Source organism: Megalobrama amblycephala, linkage group LG18, assembly GCF_018812025.1.
Source record: "Megalobrama amblycephala isolate DHTTF-2021 linkage group LG18, ASM1881202v1, whole genome shotgun sequence".
NCBI classification, from domain to species: Eukaryota; Metazoa; Chordata; class Actinopteri; order Cypriniformes; family Xenocyprididae; genus Megalobrama; species Megalobrama amblycephala.
The window spans coordinates 31,119,274-31,145,441 of record NC_063061.1 but is presented as its reverse complement, the minus strand read 5'-3'; the positions used below and the strand labels follow the sequence as shown (position 1 = coordinate 31,145,441).

General features: G+C 35.9%; 1 protein-coding gene across 1 annotated transcript; it reads right to left on the bottom strand.

Moving 5' to 3' along the window:
* Positions 1-3,259: 3,259 nt before the first annotated feature.
* nr5a1b (nuclear receptor subfamily 5, group A, member 1b) lies at positions 3,260-25,149 on the bottom strand. Its single transcript, XM_048166566.1, has 7 exons — positions 24,844-25,149; positions 24,107-24,225; positions 23,509-23,650; positions 21,659-22,401; positions 7,867-7,986; positions 7,621-7,768; positions 3,260-3,997 (listed from the first exon to the last, which is right to left on the bottom strand). Exons 2-7 carry the CDS (start codon positions 24,206-24,208, stop codon positions 3,744-3,746), a joined length of 1,509 nt encoding a protein of 502 aa, XP_048022523.1. The 5' UTR covers positions 24,209-24,225; positions 24,844-25,149; the 3' UTR covers positions 3,260-3,743.
* Between the last annotated feature and the right edge of the window lie 1,019 nt (positions 25,150-26,168).

The following is a 26,168-nucleotide window of genomic DNA, read 5'->3' as shown; positions in this document are numbered from 1 at the left end:
AATCAGTTGTGCTGCTTATTGTTGAAACCTTGATACATTTTTTTCCTCACAATTCTTTGATGAATAGAAAGTTCAAAAGAATCTTTTTTGCACATTATAAAAGTCTTTACTGTAACAGTTTAATGCAATCTTGTGAATAAATGCATTAACTTCTTTAAAAAATAAAAGCAAACTTACTGCCCCCAAACCTTTGAACTGTATAGTGTACATAATGTCTATTTTTCTATGATTATATAATTTTTTTATTTAATGTCTATGTTGAGCAATTTAATTCATCCTTGCTGAATAATTTAAATATCTTACAGACTCCTAAACGGTATTATATATAAAATACCATTTGGGGTCTGCAAGATTTTTAAATATTGTATATTATGTACATTATGTACATATCTGTAAATATTCAGTTACACTTTTCAGTACTAAATGAAATACAAGTCTTGCCTCATCCACCAACTTGGATTCATTTTTTTTTTTCTCTGCGTGATTGACTTCAGGTGAGGTTTTGGCCATACAAATATTCAAAATATTAGTCTACATTTTGTAAGAAATGTTTATGATGCTGTCCAAGTAGGCAGCTCACTAGGTTATATGACAGAGCTCTTATGTGTGTGCAGGAAATGCTTCCCTCTCTTTCTCGCTTTCAATCGTAAAAAGGGAATGTTAATGAAGGTTATTTAGCTCATTTACTGGCTCCTCTTGAGGAAATCATTAGATTTCACCTGCTTTCTGTTTCATTAGTGCTTTACTTCATTTTGTATTTCTTGAAATATTTCTTTTGACATGACGGTCATGCTGTCGCTCCCTGTCTGGGTGGTTCTTGGCTGTGACTATGCCTCACTTTGCCTTTTGATTCCTGTTATTTTTTAAAAAAAAATTTAAAGAAGAAGTGCTTCTCAGTGTGTGTGTGTGTGTGCAAAGAGAGGGAAGGCACAATCTGTTGCTTTTTTAAATAGTGTGCTGCAAGAATGATGTATTTTTAAGCCAAAACCTGATATCGAGTTAGCATTTAAGCATCCATGTCCTGATTGTTTAAATGGGTTTTTGATTAAATGCCTGAAATAAAGTCTGTAGTGAACACAAGCTCAAGATATGTTCACGTTTTATTCTACAATATAAAAAATCCATCAATAATTCCCCTTTGAGATTTCGGTAACACGTTACTTAAGGCCTTTATATATAATGCATTATAAAAGTATTTTTAATGCATTAATTATGTCTTGTAATCCACCTTATAATGCATTGTGTGGTCTCAAGAACAAAGTTATAATACATTAAAAAACTTATTTCAGACAACCAATTTCAGATGTAACAAGAAATCTGCAAATATTCTAATGGTTTTTAAACAAATAGTTCACTTTAAAATGAAAATTAGCCCAAGCTTTATTCACCCTCAAGCCATCCTAAGTGTATTTGACTTTCTTCTTTCTGATGAACACAATCTGAGTTATATTAATACATATCCTGACGCATCCAAGCTTTATAATGGCAGTGATTCATCCATAATAAACATACTTTAATGAAGGCCTTCTGAAGTGAAGCGATGCATTCGTGTGAGAAAAATATCCATAATTATGTTACAAAGTAAAATATCTAGCTTCCGCCAGACCACCTTAGATATTCAACTGAAGCTGAATTTAAATTTTAAGTTGAATGCGGAAGGTGTAGGACGTGGCATAAGCGTTTTGAACTCTGAACTTTCTTTATAAGATGAATACGGAAGGCGGTCAGGTGGAAGCTAGATATTTTACTTCATAACTTGTTAAATATCGATGTTTTTCTTACACAAATGCATCGCTTCGCTTCAGAAGGCATTTATTAACCTCTCTGGAGCCGTGTGGAGTACGTTTATAATGGATGGATGCACATTCTTGAGCTTCATACTCGTTGGTCCCGTTCACTGCCATTATAAAGCTTGGATATTTATTAATATATCTCAGATTGTGTTCATCAGAAAGAAGAAAGTCATATACACCTAGGATGGCTTGAGGGCGAGTAAAGCTTGTGGAAATTTTAATTTTAAAGTGAACTAATCCTTAAACTTTGGTTACAATTATTTATTAAAAAAAAAGATATAATGCATTATAACATCTATTATGAATACCTCTATAATGCATTATACATAAAGGCTTTAAGTACAGTGTTACAGAGAAAAAAAAAAACTTTTACTTGTCTTGAAAAAGGCGATTGCTAACAAAAGGCTAAATCTGAGGTTGTCGGGAACGTTAAACATCATCAGCCGAACAGGAAAACTCAGCTTTCACAGCCTTATTGTTTATAATCGCGCTGTTGCAATCTATTCTAACTCAAAGTTTCCCTGAAAGAGTTGTCAGAAGCTTGGTGTGATGTTAAAGTCATGTATCCGTTGTGTAGTTCGTTTAGCTTTTTACTTCTGGCAATTGTATATAGGCTTGATGAATAAAGAGTGTAAGAATCGCTACCTTTTGTCAGTTGAAGAGCTTATTGTGTCTAATAATTCAAAGGCCAATGGGAAAATCCTAATGAGTTTTTGTTGAGGGAACCAGGGTGATGCTAACTTCAGAGTTGGCCTACAAAAATATGTCATTCCTGCAGTGCTTTATACACTCTTAAAAATAAAGGTTCCATATTTTTTTTTTTTTTTTTTTTTTTTTTTTGCAGCAATGCCATAGAAAAACCATTTTTGGTTCCCCAAAGAACCTTTCAGTGAACAGTTCTTAAAGGTATAGTTCACCCAAAAATGAAAATTTGATGTTTATCTGCTTACCTCCAGGGCATCCAAGATGTAGGTGACTTTGTTTCTTCAGTAGAACACAAATGATGATTTTTAACTCCAACCGTTGCAGTCTGTCAGCTGTATAATGGGTATCAATGGTAACATAATCTATAAGAGTCAAAAAAACACGCACAGACAAATCCAAATTAAACCCTGCGGCTCGTGACGACATGGTTTGTGCGAGAAACCGAACAGTATTTATATCATTTTTACCTCTAAAACACCACTATGTCCAACTGAGTTGCGCATCCAGTTAGTGAGGTCTGATCGCGCTCTGACAACGGCAGTGATGTCTCGCTCTCAGTGAAGTATAAGCGCAAGAGATCACTTCCGTCATCAGAACGCGTTTTCAGACCTTACCAACCGGATGCTGAAGGCAGTTGGACATAGTGGTGTTTTAGAGGTAAAAATGATATAAATACTCTTCGGTTTCTCACACAAACCGATCGTTTCGTGTCTCAGGACATCAATGTGTCGTCACGAGCCGCAGAGTTTAATTTGGATTTGTCTGTGCATGTTTTTTTTTGCTCTTATAGATTATGTTACCATTGATACCCATTATACGACTGACAGACTGCAACGGTTGGAGTTAAAAATCATCATTTGTGTTCTACTGAAGAAACAAAGTCACCAACATCTTGGATGTGCTTGGGGGTAAGCAGATAAACATCAAATTTTCTTTTTGGGTGAACTATCCCTTTAAAACAACAATGTTTTCTCTTATTTTCCACTACAAAGATTTTTTTTTTGTATAACAGAAAGGTTCCATGGGTGTTAGAAGTTCTTCATGGAACCATCAATGGCAATGAAGAACCTTTATTTTTAAGACACAGTCATTAACACTGACATCTCCCCTCTTTCTCGTTCAGAAACACAGTGGCATGGTTGATGAGGTTTTCTCTGTGCGAGAGATGACTGCTGCAAAACATGTAGTCGATAACAGCGTCAGTTGCGAAGGAATCAGGCTGTTGTGTGCGAATGCGCGTTTGTGTCAGATGCAGGTTCTCTTGGCATGCAGCATTTCAATGAGGAGGTTGTTGCACGGCACCTCTCCGCTCAGGTGTTTGTAGCACAGGTAGTCTTCGGCTTGCGCGCTCAGCGCTCTGAGCTCGGGAAGGCGCAGCAGAATCTGGCTAAACCTGTCCGGGAATTGCGGATACGCATACAGCGTGTACTCCAACAGCGCGGCGTTCACCTGCTCGTACACGCTCTCGACGTAAGGCTGGTTTTCCAACAGTTTCACATCTGCAGAAGAACCGACAGAGTCTCATTAAAGACGGCATGAGTGGAAAATGGGTTTTCAAGCACTTTCTGAACGCACACAAATACAAACACATGCACGCACACACGCGTACACACAGCTCTCAGGCACTCTTATTATGAAAAGCAGCTTTTGTTGCCGCTAAATTGCTCTCACTTAAGGGAACGTGAACAATAAAGGAGCATTTTCTCCCAGAGCTGAGAAAGAGATGGGCACGGCGGCACGGACCAATATGAGGTCAATCCATTAAACTTCTTTTGAGCCAGAGTCTCGCTATAGATGGCGTGTGTGCGTCTGAGAGTGGATACGGGGTCCGGCTCCCTGCCTTTGTAAACAGGAGCGATTCAGAAGGCTTTCATTTTAATTAAGCCCATTACCCAGTTACCGCACGGCCTGCGCCACACAAAACACGCTGCCACTCACGGTGAAGCAGGGACAAATAGCCTTATACACGCGCGTCCTCGTTAGCGTGGATCAAAATCAATGCAATATTCATCTTTTGAGAAGTTAATTAGCCTCGGTCAAACCCCAGCGGGGGAAACATAGATACGCTCAATAAGACGCGGAGGACGGGGTGACGGTGCCACCGCGGTGGCTATGAAAATGTCTTTTATATTAAACTATTAAAACATCGGCAGCAGCGCTGAACGGAGGAAGAGAAACAGAAAGAGACACAATTTGCCACCTCTTCCTCATTAATACGAAGTCATTTTGGCCTCTGGAATTAGTTAAGAACTAAAACTCTTTCAAACACTTGAGCGGAACTTATTAAGGAGAACATTATTAAAAGAAAAATTAAAAGATATCCAACCAAATATCAACTGATATATGCACATAACTAGAAGTTAATCACGTTAGTGGAATTCATACATTTAAATCGTCTTTTAAGACCAAATCTCAGTCGATTTGACACTAGGTTAATAAAAAGTCTTGAATTAAAAGTCATATCATGGGAAAAAAAAATTTTAACATCTTTTGCAATTATAATAAAAAGCACATTAATACACTACTGTTCAAAAGTTTGGGGGTTCTTTTTAAGACATCAATATATTTATTCAGCAAGGATGCATTAAATTGATCAAAAGTGACAGTAAAGACAGGTATAATGTTATAAGATTTCTATATCTAATAAATGCTGTTATTTTTGATCTATTAATCAAAGAATCCTGAAAAAACTATCACAATCATACATCACAACTGTTTTCAACACTGATAATAATAAGAAATGTTTCTTGAGCAGCAAATCAGCATATTAGAATTATTTCTGAAGGATCATGTGACACTGAAGACTGGAGTAATGATGCTGATAATTCAGCTGCATCACATGAATAAATTACATTTTAAATTATATTAAAATATATTATTATATTATTTTAAAATGTAGGGTACAACGGGGCTAAAGGCACTGTGGGGTAAAAGGCACCTTTGATTTTTTTTTCCTCTAAACCACTAGATGGCACAAATCTTGCCGCAGCACTTTCCTAAATATCCGCTTTTCAAAATGCACGTGCAAATTTGTCTGATCCTTGCAGCAAGCGCAAATTTGATTCTGAGGTAGTTTGATCTAATATTTGATGTTTTTTAAAATGTTGTTGATTAAAGTAGCAAATAAGAATCCATGAAATTAATGTTTGTATTTTCAGACAATTCAAGGTAATTTTTTTCAGGTAATTTCAGGTAATTCAAGCAACAGTTTTTCAATAACGGAAGAATATGTAAAAGTATGGTGTTTGGGGTAAAAAGCGCTGCTGATGTTGGGGCAAAAGGCACAATAATTAACATAATAATGAATAGCTGACTGACTTTTCCATTTCACTTCAGATAGCAAATATCATATATCAAATTAGGTATCCATCTTAGGGATAATACCCATATTTATAATGAAACAATCATATTTCAAAATATATTAATCATATCATAAAATATAATTAAATCTATATTAAATAGGCTATTATGGGATCTCCTTCAATGCTTTCAGAATCTTTACTTTTTAAAATAAATTTGTTTCTGTATTTCTGTATTTTGAAAATCTATTTTTATATATTAAAATATATATCACATAGGCCTATTTTAATGACAGTATATTTACTGAACAAAAATTAATTATTTTATTCATCAAAATAAACAGAAAATAGTACAAACTTTGCTAAAGTTATTCTTTTGAACAAGTATTAACCTAGTCATTATTAAAAACATTTTATTTTAGCTAAAGTATTTGCGTAAATACTGTGTGCCTTTTACCCCATGTGTGGCACCACCTCATACATTTATAAGATTTTTAAACAAAATTAACAACTTTATGATTTTTAATATGTTGCTCCATCAATGTCCAGTACAAACATGTATATTTTTCCTGCAATCATATGCTTTGAGAGTAGTGAAAAGCACAATTTTTCTTAAGGTGTGCCTTTAGCCCTGTTGTACCCTAATATTTCACAATATTACTGTTTTTACTGTATTACTAATCAAATAAATGCAGCATTGGTGAGCATAAATGACTACTTTAAAAAAAAAATATATATATATATATATATACAGTACAGTCCAAAAGTTTGGAACCACTAAGATTTTTAATGTTTTTAAAAGAAGTTTCGTCTGCTCACCAAGGCTACATTTATTTAATTAAAAATACAGTAAAAAACAGTAATATTGTGAAATATTATTACAATTTAAAATAACTGTGTACTATTTAAATATATTTGACAAAGTAATTTATTCCTGTGATGCAAAGCTGAATTTTCAGCATCATTACTCCAGTCTTCAGTGTCACATGATCCTTCAGAAATCATTCTAATATGCTGATCTGCTGCTCAAGAAACATTTAATGTGTACAACTGTACAAAATATTTGTGTACAATATTTTTTTTCAGGAGTATTTGATGAATAGAAAGTTCAAAAGAACAGTGTTTATCTGAAATCTAATCTTTTGTAACATTATAAATGTCTTTACTGCCACTTTTGATTGATTTAATGCATCCTTGCTGAATAAAAGTATTCATTTCTTTCATTTCTTTTCAAAAAAATAAAAATAAAAATTCTTACTGACCCCAAACTTTTGAACGGTAGTGTATAATGCTGCAGAAGCTTTGTATTTCAGATAAATGCTGTTCTTTTGAACTTTCTATTCATCAAGGAATCCTGAAAAAAAAAGTACACAACTGTTTTCAACATTGAAAATAATCATAAATGTTTACTGAGCAGCAAATCAGCATATTAGAATGATTTCTGAAGGATCATGTGACACTGAAGACTGGAGTAACGATGCTGAAAATTCAGCTTTGCATCACAGGAATAAATTACTTTGTCAAACATATTTAAATAGCACACAGTTATTTTAAATTGTAATAATATTTCACAATATTACTGTTTTTTACTGTATTTTTAATTAAATAAATGTAGCCTTGGTGAGCAGACGAAACTTCTTTTAAAAACATTAAAAATCTTAGTGGTTCCAAACTTTTGGACTGTACTGTATATAAAAAAATCCACAAACTTTTGAACAGTATTTTATATGACTCCCCACGCACACATAGAAATTCAGCAGTTTACATGCAAAGACGTCAGCCAATCACATCAAAGCTAACTGTAATAGCATGTGCTGTCTCACCAGGGTTAAAGAGGATGAGGTATTTAAGACAGGCAGTTTCTCTGCGGTCCAGCTGAAGCTCTTGTAGACGATGCACCAGCTCCTGACCTCTCTGTATCATCCCACTCAGAGTGACCCCTGCCTGGGCCAGCAAAGACGCGAGCTCAACCTGACCCACACACGCACACAAACGTGCTAAACATCAATTGACTGGATGCAATGCATATATGTGTATATGTCTATTATGAGTGTGTGCATGTGTGTTACCTCCTGTCCTGTAATGAGAAGCACACTGTCCTCTTTCCCATGATGCAACTGTCTGGCGATGTAATCCAGCACAAGAAGCTCACTCCAGCAATTATGCAGCAACTTCATCTGATCTCCCACCTGTGGAGCAGAGAGAAAGTGAATAAATGGAAAATGGACATACAATTTACAAATATTTGTGTATGCATTCGCATTAGAGATTTTTATTGGTTTATAAATTATTATTAAGTGAAATATAATTGTTCAGAAGCTTCATAGCCTCTGCTTCACAGCCCAGAAAACTTAAAGGATTAGTTCACTTTCTAATTAAAATTTCCTGATAATTTACTCACCCCCATGTCATCCAAGATGTTCATGTCTTTCTTTCTTCAGTCGAAAAGAAATTAAGGTTTTTTGATGAAAACATTCCAGGATTTTTCTCCATATAGTGAACTTCAATGGAGCCCAAGGGTCAAAATTAAAGTTTACAATGATCCCAGATGAGAAATAAGGGTCTTATCTAGAGAAACCATGGCTCATTTTCTAAAAAAAAAAAAAAAATGTATACGTTTTAACCATAAATGCTCATCTAGCTCACTTCTTCTCTATTAGAATTCCTGCAGAGTAGATCTGGGATCTTGACTGGGATCATGTAGAACGTTTTGAAGCTGAACTGCACACGTTTGGGCTCCATTGAAATCCACTATATGGAGAAAAATCCTGGAATGTTTTCATCAAAAATCCTTAATTTCTTTTCTACTGACGAAAGAAAGAAAGGAACATCTTGGATGACATGGGGGTGAGTAAATTATCAGGAAATTTTCATTTGAAAGTGAACTAATCCTTTAAGTTTAATTTTATATTTATATATCACTTATATTTCATTTAATAAGAACATTATTTGTTTATCTCATATCTATAAATTCCTTAGATAAAAATAAAATAAAAATGGAAACAAATGAGAAAAATATGTAATTAAAAAAAAACAGAGCTGAATAAATATTAAAGGAAAAAGACTATTTGATGAGAAATATTTTTTGCAAATTACGGCAAATTTGAGCATGTTGTTGAAATCTTTTCTGAAACACTAAAGGAGACAAAAATTGAAAAAGCATAAGACTCCTTTTGCTCTTCGGGAGAAACAACTGAGATATTATCATGAAATCTCCCCCCCCCCCTACTTTTCATACTTTTATTTTGAGAAAGTTAAAATACATATTTAATACACACACACATACTTGTATATGTGGTTTACGGGGACTCTCCATAGACGTAAAAACTGTATATTCTATACCTCTACCCCTAAACCTACCCATGACAGAAAACGGTCTTTTTTGAATTTCAAAAAAACACAGTTTAGTATGTTTTTAAGCCATTTGGTTTACGAGGGCACAGGAAGTTGTTTACGTTGTAATACCAAAGTCACTTTAAGACAAGTCATTTCACTCGTCGGCCATCTTTGAAACGCCTCTCGGGCAATCAAGCACAGCTCCTATCTCTCTGAATGGGGAAACATCAAATTCTCCAAAGCTGTTTGCCAAGCTTTCCATTAAATTTCATATTTGAAATCACCAATGAAATCTGACAACAACTGTCTCGTAAATTTTGTTTCTAAATGCTCAAATCATGACAAAAAAACAATATTTTTCAGGCTTGATCAAGCTCATGCGCATGTGTAGTCCTAAATGCGCATCTCTTGTGCCTCATTTCAGAGGCACGAGTCTGACTGTTTCTATAGGAACCGGAGCTTCTAACGGCTGCTGCAGTGACGCGATGACTTTACCAATCGGCGATTGGCTCTTCTTTAGAAGGCGGGACTTATTCAGCCATATTGCGTGTTGCACTTTCTCCCATTCAAAACAATACGATTGACGCTTCTTGTGTTATTCTATAGTCTTTGGTAATACCCATGTCATTCTACACATTTGTGTCTTCATAAACCATGTATACAAGTACACACACACACATATGTGCAATATAATATAAGTATATTCATATGTGGTGCAATACAATGTGAATATGTCATTGTACCTTCACGCATACATATTCAGAAACTTAAAAGGAGCCTCACCCACACAAAATTTCCAGAGAGCTGCAAGTTTTTCACCGCCAACACAATAGCATTCAGTTACTTTATAAAAATGAAACAGAATGGATTGAACCATCATTCAGCTTAGCAGAGCCGAGAATGTGATTCAGTGTTCATTCAAATATCCGCAGTAGCTGGCCACTATTGTGCTTATTCACAGTCCAGTTTAGCAGGTGCAATTGAATTGAAAATAGGCAGTTATGTGGATGATATAATTCAACAGAGACAATTTTCAGCTCACTTTTGCATACGAGATTCGTGACCCCACAGAAGCCCCTCGGGGCGGCACATTTAATTGCAGCAAAAACGTACTCTGCATTTTTTTAAAGCACATAGAATTGGACGCTAGATCCATCACTCCCTTTATGCCACACTCCTGTTGCCATGACGAGAGATTGTACGGCACATTCGGCACACAGTGAAGGAAGCTGGATTCTTGCATGTGCGTTTTTGTCTATCTATTGCACACTGTGTACCTGCATATCAGACAGACAAAAACACACACGCAAGAGCTTTCTATGCAAATGGAGGACAGCAATGAATGCTGAGGTGAATGTTATTAATCTGTAATATCTACTGTAAAGAAATCATTTCAAATCTAAGGAATAGTACAATTTCTGTATCCTTGCAATCAGCTGATTACTAGTTGCAAGCAACTAGTGTTCACAAATATAAAATCAAATATGTCTTTACAGTTCACCCAAAAATCCAAAAGAGGAAGAATGACAGTCATGTGTAGTTGAAATGACATGACATGAGGGTGAAATGCATAGGCGGAGTTCCCCCAGACCAGAGCCATTTATGATTTTGTGGGAGCTATTCAATAAAAATAAACTATAGAATTCAAATTTTCTCATTTTGTCTTATTCTATTATTTAAGTGAGTAGGATGAGTAAATTAGGGCTAAATAATTTTTAAATACCATAAAAAACCCATTCTCTCCCAACTCGTGAATCATATCGTGTTACGTGAGATGACTCTCTTCTTGTTCTGTTCCCGTTATAGTTGAGGCTTATGCTAAATAGCAGGATAACTAAACAAGATGGATATTTATTCATCGTTTTTTTTTAAATAAACCAACCAACTAAAGGAGAGAGGGCTCCAACTCTGATGCTTCCACTATCAACATCTATGTAATTCAGAAAAGAGGCAGTTTCCTCTGCATTAGGTATAGGCCTAAGATGTGCTTTTGACTCTTTGTATGCAGTCATTCATTATTCATTTTAAATGCAGAAGATATGATACAACTGAATTCAGGTGGTCCAATCACTTCCATGGCCACAGGTGTATAAAATCAAGCCATGCAGACTGCGTCTACAAACATTTGTGAAAGAATGGGTCGCTCTCAGGAGCTCATGATAGGTTGCCATCTGTGCAATAAGTCCAGTGGAGCAGTGGAGACGTGTTCTCTGGAGTGAAGAATCACGCTTCTCCGTCTGGCAATCTGATGGACGAGTCTGGGTTTGGCGGTTGCCAGGAGAACGGTACTTGCCTGTCTGCATTGTGCCAAGTGTAAAGTTTGGTGGAGGGTGATTATGGTGTGGGGTTGTTTTTCAGGGGTTGGGCTTGACCCTCAGTTCCAGTGAAAGGAACTCTTAATGCTTCAGCATACCAAGACATTGTGGACAATTTCATGCTCCCATCTTTCTGGGAACAGTTTGGGGATGGCCCCTTCCTGTTCCAACATGACTGCGCACCAGTGCCCAAAGCAAAGGTCCATAAAGACATGGATGAGCGAGTTTGGTGTGGAGAAACTTGACTGGCCTGCACAGAGTCCTGACCTCAACTCGACAGAACACCTTTGGGATGAATTAGAGCGGAGACTGTGAGCCAGGCCTTCTCTCCATCATCACTACCTGACCTCACAAATGTGTTTTTAGAAGAATGGTCAAAAATCCCCATAAACACACTCCTAAACCTTGTGGAAAGCCTTCCCAGAAGAGTTGAAGCTGTTATAGCTGCAAAAGGTGGGCCAACTCCATATTAAACCCTACGGATTAAGAATGGGACGTCATTAAAGTTCATTAAAGGCAGGCGTCCCAAAACTTTTGGCAATATAGTGTATATAGCCACCATAGACATTTAGAGGGACATTTAGAGTCTCCCCAAAAACTAGAAATGTCCAAATTGTCCCTCAATATTTGATATTCTTGATACGGCTCTGCACTCCACTATACCCACAGCTCTGTTTGATATTTGTATGACAAAGAGTTTTAAAAGTTTTTAGGTTGCTCTGTCTTAACTGTCTAACAGTGCTCGTCAATGTTAAAATGAGTGAGATGGCCAATCAAATCAAAGAAGGCAGGTCTTACTGTTTACAGAAGATGAAGTAAGTAGCAGCTAAACATTAATATTTAACTGTTTTACAAGAGGAATGCTGAACGACCGACAGTAATATCCAGAGATACAAGCAACTCAATACATGTAATTTCATGTAACTCATAACTCATAACTGAACGTGCATATTTTAAAACAAAATATTATTTGCAAATATTTTCAATTGATTACTTCACAACTGCAGTAGAACTTATTTGACTTATTTTTCCCTTAATCCTTTTAATACTTAATAATTATTTAATTCCTTTAAACTTTAAATAAAAGATATTTTCATTTTTAAGCTATCCTTTTTCAAGATCTTGTCATTTGCATACAAATAAATGGAGAAAAAGCAAGTAATGCTAGCTTATTGAAGTGAAGTAGGCTAAAGTTAGTGAATGTTATGACTATAGTTAGAATACAGCTGCTGAAGCGCTTTTGAAGCAAGTCATTTAATACTTGAAAAGAAAAAGCTTTCTGCATTTCAAGCAGCCTTCATGAATAAACAAAAAAATTCACTTATATTTGACTTGAAGTGAAAATGTTTCGCAATGCTAGCTAAAGAATCAAATCAATGACAGTATGATTAACAGCAAAGTGTCCACGATTAAAGTAGGAATAAGTTCAGAAATAACATTCAGAGTCACATTACAACTGCTACAGTAAAACTAGACAACTAGAAATCTCAAAACAAAGCAGTGAGCCATTATAATGATCAGTATCAGTCCCTTTAAAACTATGCATTTTGAATGCAAATAAATTTATAAATAAATAGAATTGCTATAAAGATTATACAGACAGATAGATAGATAGACAGACATATTGCCATTTTGAAAGTGAAGTTAGTTGTTTCATATAAAAGTAGTATAAAACAATGCATTGTGCAACAATAAGGAATATGCAAACATTAATAGCACATTAATAGCTACACGTTTGTTTAATTCATTGAGCGTTGAGTGGCATTCAGTTTTTTGTTTGTTTTTAATTGCATTTTGTGTGAAAATTTGGTCTTTTCTCATCTAAGGCTCTAAAGTAAAGAAAAACAGACTTCCCTTTTAAATACTGGACTTGCAACTTACTACCATTAGCGTAGCATTTTTCAGTTTGTCCTCGGCGGCATCACCATAAGTGCTGTGTGAGGCCGCTTTTGGAGAGTGTCAAATGCCCTTGGCACCCTAGTGTGGGCTATTATATGGGACAGAGAAAAAGCTTTGCTCTGAAAAGATTATGAGTAAAACAAGACCCTTGTCCATTTCTCAGCAATAGCTGTTGACTCTGAAATCACACACAGACACATACACATTCACGTCCACACTTGAACACCGCAACACTTCCCTGTCAGCGCTTTATATATTTTGTAACCCTCATTTATCAGCGATAATACCTGCCCGCTGCCCCAGACTTCCACAACACATCTTTTATTCTTGTAGCTTTTTCTCTCTCCGTTGTATCTTTGTGGAATAAACCCGCCTCTTTTTGTGTTTTAGGAATTTGGGATTTTGACCTAGGAGGACACAAATATCCAGCTGTGTGAATGAGGAAGTAAAAATCACACCAAAGAGGACAGAAGCTACTTTCAGAATGCAGTTTACAGCTTACTGCTGTATAGTGTTTATAATATTTCAAGTTACATTTTGCAACCCTTTTCTTTAATGTGTTGTATTTCCAAATGAAAAAAGATTTTTTTTTTTCCCTCATCTATTACTGATTTTATTCTGAAAACTGGGTTTTACATACCAGAATAAGAGAATGTGGGTTTGCTAAAAACAATATCTAAACAGCTATTTGACTACAGTATAACCAGATACATGCATTAAGAAAATTAATATGCTCAAATTTCATTTCTACTTGGAGCTGTTCACATCCTCAGACTCGGAATGATGTGTTTCTATGGCAACACGATCAATGCTTAAATGAATCTGTTGTGTTCGAGTGGTTCAGCAGTTACATACAAGTCAGAACTCTCAGAAAATTCCCAGTTTACAAGTTGTAATTACGAGTTCTATGAGTTCTATGAACGCTTTTAACCAGTCAGAATCTCGTAATTGTTGCACCATATCGTAATTACCAGGATCATGTGACGCTGAAGTCTGGAGTAATGATGCTGAAAATTCAGCTTTACCATCACAGGAATAAATTACATTTTAAAACATATTCAATTATTAATTTTGTATAATGTTTCACAGTAAATGCAGCATAATAAAAAATCTTTCAAAAACATAAACTATTTTAAAGACCCCAAACTTTTGAACGAAATGTAAGTCATCAGTGTATTGCGGGCATGCAAAGAAAATTTCATATTGCAAATTGTTTGCAAGTATACGCTATAGAGTGCATGGCTGTAGACTGAGATGCACACAAACCATCCAAAACATCTTTCAAACTGTCACAAACACACAGACACACTGAATGAGGACTGCATATATTTGTCTTCAGAGGGTAAATAAACTAACAGTTCACATCCGGCGTGTGTGTGGGTGTGATATGTGTGTATGAAACACACCTGTCCAGGTAGCAGTGTGAGGTGGAAACAATCCATCAACACAGACAGAGGAAGTGATGATGGTATTAGTACTGTAGTGCCCTGTCTCATTGTGTTTAGAGTCAGTGTCATATCACTTACAGAAATTACCATTATTATATCTTACATATATATTGTACTTTAGGCCTATATCAAAGTACTGATATTACGAATGGACACCATGACAGAATTTATTTTAGTAGCATTGATTTACTATTGAATTTGCTTTTGTGTTGTATGGTGTCCTTGAGTGATATGAAAGGCACCTATAAATACAAGGTATTATTATTATTATTAAAGAAAATTATATATGTAGTGTTTTTATTTAATGATAATAACCCTGCACCACAGTACTTTAAAAAAAAAAGAAAAGAAAAGGGAATTAATATTAATTGTGAAACAATGATGCCTCTTTACAACAGCCAAAAATACACCAACAGACTAAAAGATGGAATATTTTGTCCACTGAAAACAGTGTATTTTGCCTAAAAACGACAGGCAAGAACACTGACAAACAAATATTAAAAGACAATAATTCAATCATGTTATTTAGAAACATCATCTCCAGAGTTGGCAGACTAAATCAAATGGACATTTACTGCATCTCTAATAGAGTGGTGCAGGGATGACGTCAAAACCCGGAAGACCTTCGAGATTTTTCTATAGAGTTTTCCTATAATAGTGCTTTTCAATTTATGAGTAAAATAAGGTGTGATAAACATAACCTGACAATACTTGAATGTTTTGTTCTACAACGTAAACTGCACACACTCACTCTTAAAATGAATGTTTGGTCTTTTCATTGGCTACTTTGGACATTAAAGGGTTATGAAACCCCCCTGTTTTTTTAAAACCACCGTTTTACACCACGTTCCAAATTATTATGCAAGTGACATATCGGTAAGATTTCAGTAGAATAAACATTTAGATTTTAGTTTTTCTAAGAAAATGTTTGTTTGTTTGTTTATTTATCCATGTCTTTTTAGATAACTGGTATCAATCTCAGACAAAATAATTTGCCAGATCTATGGAAACCCTACTTAGAGGTTGTTCCACATTATTAATCAAGTCACAGTTCTCATGCAATATGGGGAGGAAGAAAGATCTTTCTGAAGATGAAAAGCATGTGCAAAAGGCATGAAAACAACTAATATTTTGTGAAAACTGAATGGAGATTATCGAATTATCGTAAGATTTGTGAGTGATTTAGAGCACAGCAGAACTCGGTCAGATAAAGGCTTATTAATGAAAGTTCCTGTCAAAAAAATGAATTGTATTAAAAGGGCAGCTATAAAAAAGCCAGTGTTGAGCAGCAAACAGGTATTTGAAGCTCCTGGTGTTTCTGGAGTCTCAAGAAGCTCTCCATGCTGGCTGGCAGTTGTGCGTAAAGATGCATTTCAGACACCATTAACCAAACCTCACAAAGAGAAACATTAACAGTGGGTGTTAATAATGAATATTAATATATGAGCACGGAGAAAAATGACAACAAACTCCCAAGCACAAGGAAGAAATGCGAAAGAATATTTAAAAGGGCTAATAATAGGCTACTTTGATTACATTTACAAGCACTGCAGTCTCATGATAAACAACACATAGTTTAACACAGAAATAATACAAACATAGTTTATTTTTTGTCCATTCTTCTTTGAATTTTCGATCTAAATCAGTCTTTTGTGTATCAGAATAATCGTGTCATCGCGTTCAGACATCACTGTATCGGTGTCCAATTTGCACATATAATTTATTTAAAGAACTTGATGAAATATGTGTGCATACACCGTGCTGGTTCATGTTTGGTGCAGGAGAATATGTGAAATATGTCTATAAAAACTTTAAACACAGATACTTTATTCTGTATATGAGCTATGATCTACGTGGCTAGTGTTGTTAAACTCATCGCGGAGCTCCGCATTGAAACCGATCATATGCGCGCTCCGTGTGTATATCATAACAATTGTATTTTTGATGTGTTCGTTTTCAAACTCCAGTTCTGACCGCAGGAAAAATACAAAAATCACTCATGTGCTGCTGTGCTGGGGGAAATATACACACGGCTCGCGTGTTCGAACGCAGAGGTGAATGAGCCGCACTTTTGTGACATTTGAATTCTCCGCTGTAATGCGATCTAATGCAAACATATTTTCCATTTGTGCTGGTAGATTACAGCAAAACAATCCACATGCACCCAAACTTCTGCTCTGGTCGAGTTGTAGGAAAACGCATTTTTATAGTACCGCAATTATAATCGTATACATACTACAGCGCAGTGATTGGATTGAATGAGCTTTTCGTAATGAATAAATACAGAAACTGTTGACGTCAGCATGTTCGACCAGCCCATACTGGAGCCAACCAACACTCCGGATCTTGCCGCTAGTACACGATGACGTCAGATTTTGTGACGTTGCGCCGACTTTGCTTTTCAAACCGGAAGACAGAAATCGATCTGAAAAATGCAAAAATAATTTCAACTTTCAAATAAAATTAATGAGTACCTTTAGTGTTTTCAATTATGTGCAGCCTATACGTATCTGTTCACAGCTCTAAAAATGTGTTCTGGGGTTTCATGACCCTTTAAAAAACACCTTGATGTCACATTTTAGGTTCTTCAGATCAGAGTATTGATTTCTAGAGAACTACTTAATAAAAAGGTCTGTAAAAAGATTTTCGGAATAAAAAAATACTGTTTCTTGAATCTTTATTTTTAGGATTGAATAATAATCAAATGAGTAAAACTATTTTCTGGAGGAATCTGATGAATTAAAATGAGAGAGACTTTGAATAAGAAAAACCTTCACATGCGTAGGCCAGACTGAATACACGGACACATTCACATTCTCCCCTTATCTGGAGTGGAATGCTGTTGCTAACCCCCACACACATAGCACACACACACACACACACACACACGTTTCCATGTTTTATGGGGACTTTCCACAGACATTTTATCTACATTTTTAAATTTTCAAAAAAAAATCACTTAGTATGATTTATTAGCCATTTTCCTCACGGGGACCAAACAATGTCCCCACAAGAACAAGACTTCGGACATTGCCATTTTTGTGCTGGACATTTTGTCCCTATAACATAGGGTTTATCAGGACCACCCGAGGGACTAGAAATCATTGAAAATTGAAAAATGTAATGTAAAAAATCCAGTCCTCTCTGATACAGACACTAACAGTTGTTTAAATCAAATTCAGAAGCGTTGTGTTTCTTATTTTTGTCTTGTATTTTTCATAGAAACTTTTAATGATTCTATGTTGCTATTTCAATGCAATAGTAGCATGTGTTTCTCTTTGCTTTTTTTTTTTTTTTTACATTTTAATAATTTATATATTAAAATGTAAAAATAAAATATTTCAGATTTTACTTTGGCCTTCCTATTGTTTTCCAAGCCTCTCAATTTGTGTGTGTGTGTGTATCTGTGTGTTTTGAGAAGTGTGTGTGTGTGTGTGTGTTTTGAGAAGGTTATGCAATTATGTGTGAGTGTGTGTGTGTGTGATTTCGCAGAGTATGTCCGTGTTTGTGTGAGAGAGAGAATAATGGCCAGTGTTACTATGTATATTGTGTGTGTGACTGAAATGCTGTACTGTATCATTGTGTGCATGCTGCATTCTCAGCAAGGTTTGGAAACACTACAGAGAGCGACAGGAGCTTAGAATGGACAAAAGAAAGGAGTGTATCCTCTATTTCCTCTAAGACAACAAACACTCTAGAGTTTATTTAAAGAGCTCTTCAGGACCACCAAAAATCAAGTGTTTTATTTAAAGACCCCTCAATGCCACAGGTTATAAAGGACACGATATAGCTGGAGCTCTCAAATTTATGACACGATTATTTTCCAGAAAAGTTAACGAACCTGAAGTGAACCCGAAATATATCTCAGCATTTTGGACTATCAATAAATCCACAGTCACTGCAATCAAAAACTTCCACAATCATTGCAATTTAAATATGAAAGAAATGACCCCTCTTCAAGTCAGATTATATTAACGGATTAAAGGCACAATATGTCATTTTTCGCCACTAGAGGGCGCCTATTAAAAACAAAGGCGTAGCTTGATGATGCCAAGATTGAGCGCGGAATCATGGGAGGTGTTGTCTTCACCTCACAGCCAGGGGAAAAGAATCCGACGGGACTCGGGTAGAAATCATGTTCATGGATGAGATTATTAACGTTACTGTAGAATGAAGCAGAGCAGGGCTGAGCGCTGTTGGAGCAGGACGAGGCACTGTAGAGATTCCTAGTGAGAGACGAGTGCGACACACGGCTCGAGAGCAGCGGGACTTTTATTATGCCACAGTCGCCACTTCCGCTTCCTCCGTGGGGTAACGCAGCTCAGTTTATCATATTAGATACATTTGAGTGTGTTGAAAAACATGTTATAACATTACTCTGAGCGTTCGCTCAGCGGCTGCCACTGCACACTGCAGTATCGATATTAGAATATCTTATTAATATAATTAAGAAAACGAGATTCAAACAATAAGACTAAACTTGTTGAGCTATATAACAATGATTTGTTTTGTGTCTATAAATGTATCCAGACAGTTGTTCCCTTGTGTAATAAAACATGTAATATATTAAAGCATCTTTGGTGTTTCCATGGTTTCTGCAAAATAAAACCGGAAATTGAGGGTAATGCGGGTATGATGTCATTGATAGGTGACGCACGGACACGGTCCGTGTCCTGGTTAAAATGGCTTATTTTTTCTGTATTTAAACATTCTTGAAAACATCTGTGATTGTGTATGTACACAAGTCAGCAAAATATATAACACTGATCAAGTGGTTTATGGATATTTTAATCGAAAAAATCTTACATATTGTGCCTTTAATTAAATAAAAGATTCGTGAAAATACCGCTAAATCGGCAGCAAATCAGTCATGTTACAGGTTTAATAATCTTGTGATGTCAAATAATTGCTATTAAATGAATTTAGTTGAGTATGCAGTATTCTCAAAAAATAGATATTTTAATTTCTGTGATATCACAATATTTTATTTTGGTAATACACATAACCTCACTATTGTTCAAAAGTTTGGGGATAGTAATTTTTTTTTTTTTATTTTAAAGAAATTAATACTTCTATTCAGCAAAGATGCATTAAATTGATCAGAACTGACTGTAAAGACATTTATAATGTTACAAATTTCAAGTTAAAGGTGCAATATGTAATATTTTCTGTCCGCTAGAGGCCGCTAGAGGCCTATTCAAAACAAAGGCGTAGCTCGATGACGCCAAGTTTGAGCGCGGAATCTTGGAACATGTGGTCTTCACCTCAACTGACTGTGGAATAGAATTGGGATAGGACTCGGGAAGAAATCATGTTCATAGATGCGATTATTAATGTTACTGTAGTATGAAGCAGAGCAGGACCGTGTCTTGGGGGAGCTGAACGAGGCTGCTGGAGCGATTGCGCAACACACGCCTCACGAGCAGCGGGACTTTTATTATGACACAGTCGCTGGCGCCGCTTCCGCTTTTCCGGTCATGAGTATGAGGTAACGCAGCTCTGTTTATCATATTAGATACATTTGAGTGTGTTGAAAATGATGTTATAACGTTACTCTGTGGTTTCGCTCGGCGTTATTGTATGATGGAGAAAATTCTGTATTACTGTTACTAAAAATAAAGCTGCATCTGATTATGCTATGTTAGCTACTTAGCAAAATAGTGTTTTTCTCTGAGGCATGGTAAAGCATGGTACTTGCAAAAAATTAAGAAAATTAGATTTAAACAATAAGACTAAACGTGTTGAGCTATATAACAATAATTAGTTTTCTGTCTATAAATGTAACCAAACAGTTGTTCCCTTGCCTATTAAAACATGTAAATATTAAAGCGCCTTTGGTGTTTCCATGGTTTCTACAAAATAAATTGTGGGTAACGCGGGTATGATGCAATTGACATCCCGGAGCCTTGGTTAAAACTGCAATTTTCTCATGATTTACAAATAGTTGTAAACATTTGGGATATTGTAAGTACTCAAGTGAAGAAAATATATAACACTGGCCTAGTGATTTTTGGATATTTTACTGCAAAATTCTTACATATTGCACCTTTAATGCTGTTCTTTCTATTCATCAAAGAATCCTGCAAAAAGTATCACGGTTTCCAGAAAAATATTGTGCAGCACAACTTATTACACATTGATGATAATAATAAATATTTCTTGAGCAGCAAATCAGCACATCAGAATGATTTCTAAAGGATCACGTGACACTGAAGACTGATGCGGAAAATTCAGCTTTGATTTGATTTTTAAATTAAAAACATTCAAATAGCAAACAGATATTTTAAAATGTAATAATATTTCACTATAATACGGTATAATTCTTGATCAAATAAATCCAGCCTTGATGGACTTCTTTCAAAAACATTTAAAAAATCTTCCAGACCCCAAACATTTGAACACTAGTGTACATAAATGTGCCCACAACATGCACAATAGTGATTATATTTATTCAGTCTAATATATTCAGTCTTTGCCATCAACAGCAGCTCAAACCATCATTGCAATCCAATGTTTCCTGTTAATTACGTCACAAAACCACATACGGTCTTTTTAAAACAAGAACAACCAGAATACTTTCCTCGAATACTTTCCTGTTGATTGAATCACATCAGACATCGCTGCTATTATAAATGTGACAGCGAGCCAGAGCAAACACAGCAGGCCATGACTGTTTATCTGGAAACACACACACACACACGCTCCCTGTTCATCCATGTCAGCATCATCTCATCATGCTGACTGCATCCGCTCTGTTCATGCAAACACTATTGTGTGTGTGTGTGTGTATTGATGAGGTGTGCATTACTTTCAATCCTCTGCAATTCGGTTTCTAATTCAGTTTCGCCTGTGTTCACACTCACCTTGAGCTCCTTAAAGAAGATGCAGCTACGTGCCCATTCCACGATGGAGAAGAGCGTCTGATCGGCCATGTGGCACATCAGGCCGAAGGTGCTGAGTCGTTCCTGTTTGGCTGCGAGGCGTGTGTTCTGTTCCTGATTGGCCGCCGCACTCCGAGAGTTCTGTTCCTGCTGCAGGTGGGCCAGGTGAGCGCTTATCTTGCTTTGCACCTGCAGCTCGTCTTGCTCACAGCGAACAAACTCCAGAACCAACGGCGGTACCGTCAAGCCCGGCAGGGCCACGGCTGGGCTGGTCGACACTCGCGTCTGATCGATGTACGTATAGCCTGGAACCGATTCTGGGGAGCTGGTGCTGGTGTAGTGCTCTGAGCTTGTGTAGTGGTCGGGATACTCAGACTTGATGGCACGGCTGGGCAGGTTTGGATACGGGTACTGTGCTGGCAGAGGGGTGTGGGCCGGGATGGGGAGAGATAAGCTCAAGGAACTGGATGCGTACAGGCTGCGTTCATAATCGGTAGGGGCCACCGGGGTGCCGATGTTCGGGTGGGTGTTTTTTTGAGCTGGAACCGAGAGAGCAGTGCTGAAGCTGTAGTCAGACTGCGGTGATGACAGCAAAGGGGGCGTGGCTTCCATCTTTACGCCACTCGCCCGGATGAGAGCTTTCTTCTGCTGCTTTAACGCCCGGTCTCGTTTGTACATGGGGCCGAATTTATTGCGCCCTCCTCGCATCCTGTCAGCACGGACAGCTGTGAGCACAAATTGAACTTCATAATTAATGTTCATTTATATTACAATATTCACTTTTAATAAAAGTATTGATATTATAAATAAAAATTAATATAAGTAAAAAGTAAAAGATTTATATAAAAACAATATAATAAAATAAAAACAGTAAGAAACATGCTCTGTATTAAATTTATGTGTAATAATTTATAAAAATATTAAATAAATTATATATATATCATTTGTTGCTTTGAAGTTCTTCAGATCAGTGTACTGGTTTCTGCTGCTGGTTAAAGTAACTAGTTGTTTTCTAATAAATAAATAATTAAATAAAATAGTAATAATAATAATGTATTTGATGAACTTTACAATATTCTTCTATGACATAAAAATGTAAAACCGTGTTTAATTCTAATTGGAAGTGAAGTGAAGGATCAGGTTCTACAAGTTGAATGTTTCTTCTTGTCCGTTTCTATAAAATTCATCCTTCTATTAACTCACGAACTAGTTAAAAATATCTCTATAGCCTGACTGATTAAAATAGAGCCGTGCTTAAATGAATACTTAACCTTGATCCTGTAGCAACGCGCGCGCAGCCGGCAACGCAAAGGTGCTTGCAGATAACAGCGACCTTGCAAGAAACACTGCAATTTCTTTCTTTGTTTTTGTTTTGTTTTGTTTTTTTTGTTTTTTTTCACTGTGGATTTTTTTTCTTGTCTTTTTTTTCTAATTCTACATCTACATCTGAAAACTAATCAACCGGCTGCAATGCAATTTAAATTCTAATTCGCTTTTTTTAAAAACAGACCTGCATTACAAAATATGATTAAATCGTTTTTTTAGTCATTTTTTTTTATAAGGAAATATGTGGATCTTGTCACATGCGGGTTTATAATACATACATTTTAATAATAAATAAGATAAAAATAATAAGAAGATAGTACGCAATTTAATAAAAACAAACAGCTCTAAGAATAAAACATATGGATGAACAATAGCCCATTTTTACGAAAATACTTACAAATGTAATCATTTAATTAACTATTATTTGACCTCGAAATATAATTTCTGTATTTCAGATGCAGTTCATACAGAACTGAATTAGAGATTAAACAGGCTGTTCCGCTCACCCTCCAGCCGCATCCCGACGTTCAGACATTTCTGGAAGCGGCAGAATGGACACCGTTTTCTCTGGGTTTTATCAATCTTACAGTCTTGACTCTCTGCACATGTGTACCGTTTGTTATTCTGTACGGTCCTCTTAAAGAAACCCTTTAAAATGAAGGGGGAAAAATACTGTTACGATTCGTCAAAGGTAAAGAAAAAACAAAACAACAATAAATAATATCTTTAAAAATGCAATTCAATAAATAAATTGCCATGGTAGCTGGAACTAATGATTAATTTGTTCGCAGTGACGGAAACATCGAAAAAATAATCTAGTATAGACCTATCAACAACAACTAAATGTATCATTTGATACAATGTAAAAAAAAAAAATGCAACTGCATTTGTCAAGCTTAAAGAGCTGTTTCTACTTCATAAAAATACTTTCCTAATGCGGCCTGGTTGATTCTGTCATATGAATTTAGTAAATACAAATGCAGTATATTAGACTAAATATTTAGATTAAACAAATGAATAAAACAAGTAAATGTCATCACATTTTTAGGTCACCTGAAACATTTTACAGTAGGTTAAAACTGTCTGTTTAGGCCGATTTAATACCTTGCAGCTCTCGCAGGTTAATAAACCATAATGATAGCCAGAAACTTTATCGCCACACACCGGACACAACTCTTCCAGGTCCGTATCATAACTGTAGTCCATCCCGCCCCGCCGAGCGCCTGCGCACACACACACACACACACATAAACACACACTGCTAAAATAAAGCTTCTTCAGTGGTTCAGCAAAGAACCTTCTTCTTATCAAAAACGTTGCGGTTAAACACGTTCTATCAGTTAGTTGCATTGGTTCTAATTGTAATGTTAATGTTAAGTGTGAAGTGATAGGAATGGCATAATAAGGCCTTGAAATAGTTGCATTCAATAGGCCTGTATCTAATACCCGATATAGTCTAATAAAAAGCAGGCATTTATTTTCCTTTCATTTTAAGTGCATTTTAAGATTTCATTATAGTTAACATTTGTGGTGCTTCATCTAAGCTCAAACTGATTTTTAACAGCAAATGTTTATAGAATCACATCACATTAAATAAGAGAAAATATTACATCGGTATCGTTTAATACATTTAATTCAATAATAATAATAATACTAAAGCCATGTGCCTCTTTGCATTATTTCGTTACATATCAACATATTAGCCGCTACAGGTGTCATAAACATCAAAAATATCAGTTTACTAATAAAATAATCAATCTTTCAAGCTGTTTGGCTGGAATGCAAACGGGTCCAAATCAACGAAACGAAAGCATGTGATGTAGAAGTGAAAGAACTCTTACCTGTCAGTGACTCTCTGCTCCTCTGCGGTGCTTCAGTGCTGCTGATCTCTGCGCGAGGAATTTAATCACTAGAGCCGCGACACCCGCGCGATCCTGCCGGTTCACTTTGTGCGTGTTTCCCGGGTAAAAAACCTGTGTGATGTCTGCGAGGGCAGCAGCTCTTTATTAGTGTTTGGCCTCGTGCGTTCACACAGTAGACGTGCCCTCATATTCACGCACACGCGCGCGCACGCACACACATACAAAAAGGAGTAAATGAGCGACAGGAAGAAGCGCCTATTGCAACAGGTACTGAGGATGGGGAGGAGACATGAAAACATTTTAGTTCAGATAAAGTCTCTGAAAAATTTCTGATAATGAAGTGAACTCTTAAGCCATGTCTAGAAGAGGTTCCTCAAAGAACTTTTCTTAAAAGAACCATTTTATTAGCGTGAAGAACGTTTTAAAAATCTAAAGAACCGTTTGCGAAGGCCTAATTGATAGGTTCCGTGGATGTTAAAGGTTCTTCGTGGAACTATTGATGCCAGTAAAGAACTTTTATTATTAAGAGTGCATAAAAGCTGAAAGATCAATATCCACGTGATATTTAAATTGAATAGCATATCTACTAGCATACCAACGACAGACTGTGATTTGATATGCTTTATAGTTCAACTCTTAAATCAAAATTTGTCCAATATTAATTTCCTTTTATTTACATGACCCAAAATCGTTGAGATTTAATACAGACTTGCAATAAATAAATAAATAAACCTAAATTTTCTGATGAACCATGTGTATTGTTTTTGTTGTTATTGTTGTACATCATAACAGTTGATTAAAATGCTACTGACATTTTTACTATTTACATTTTTTTTTTTTTCTGGGACATATTCATCACAATCATACTCGACTAATAAATCCCCACAAATGTTTCCTTCTCAGGAACGATCCACAGACGATCTCTTATTACCATTTCATTTAAACAATAAAATATGAATACAAATAAAACGAAAAAAGAGAGATATACCCATTTCAAAGACGGTAATTATTTCATATTTCGTAAGGATAGGCCTACCTTTTTATTTAACAATTAAAACATTTCGATTTAAACTGAGGAAGAATTTTCTTATGAAATAATAAAATAGTAGGCTAGTAGAGAATGCCTCTTATTTCTCGATATGTTATCTACATATAATCATCAAAAGAGAAAATTGTGTGCCTTGAATCAAATGGCTATCTGTGTACACAGACCGCTATTTATTTGAATGTTTTCACACTGAATCAAACTGTTTGCACGATTGCTATTAACAGCCTCAATTAATACATATTTTAAGTAGGCTATT

Excerpts from the sequence above, each read along its gene's own strand:
- nr5a1b (XM_048166566.1), bottom strand. The coding sequence starts at position 24,208 with ATGGACTACAGTTATGATACGGACCTGGAAGAGTTGTGTCCGGTGTGT. Across the intron at positions 7,987-21,658 it reads TCTTCTTTAAGGAGCTCAAG|GTGGGAGATCAGATGAAGTT; the intron begins GTGAGTGTGAAC and ends TCTGCTCCACAG. Across the intron at positions 3,998-7,620 it reads CCTCATCCTCTTTAACCCTG|ATGTGAAACTGTTGGAAAAC; the intron begins GTGAGACAGCAC and ends GTTCTTCTGCAG.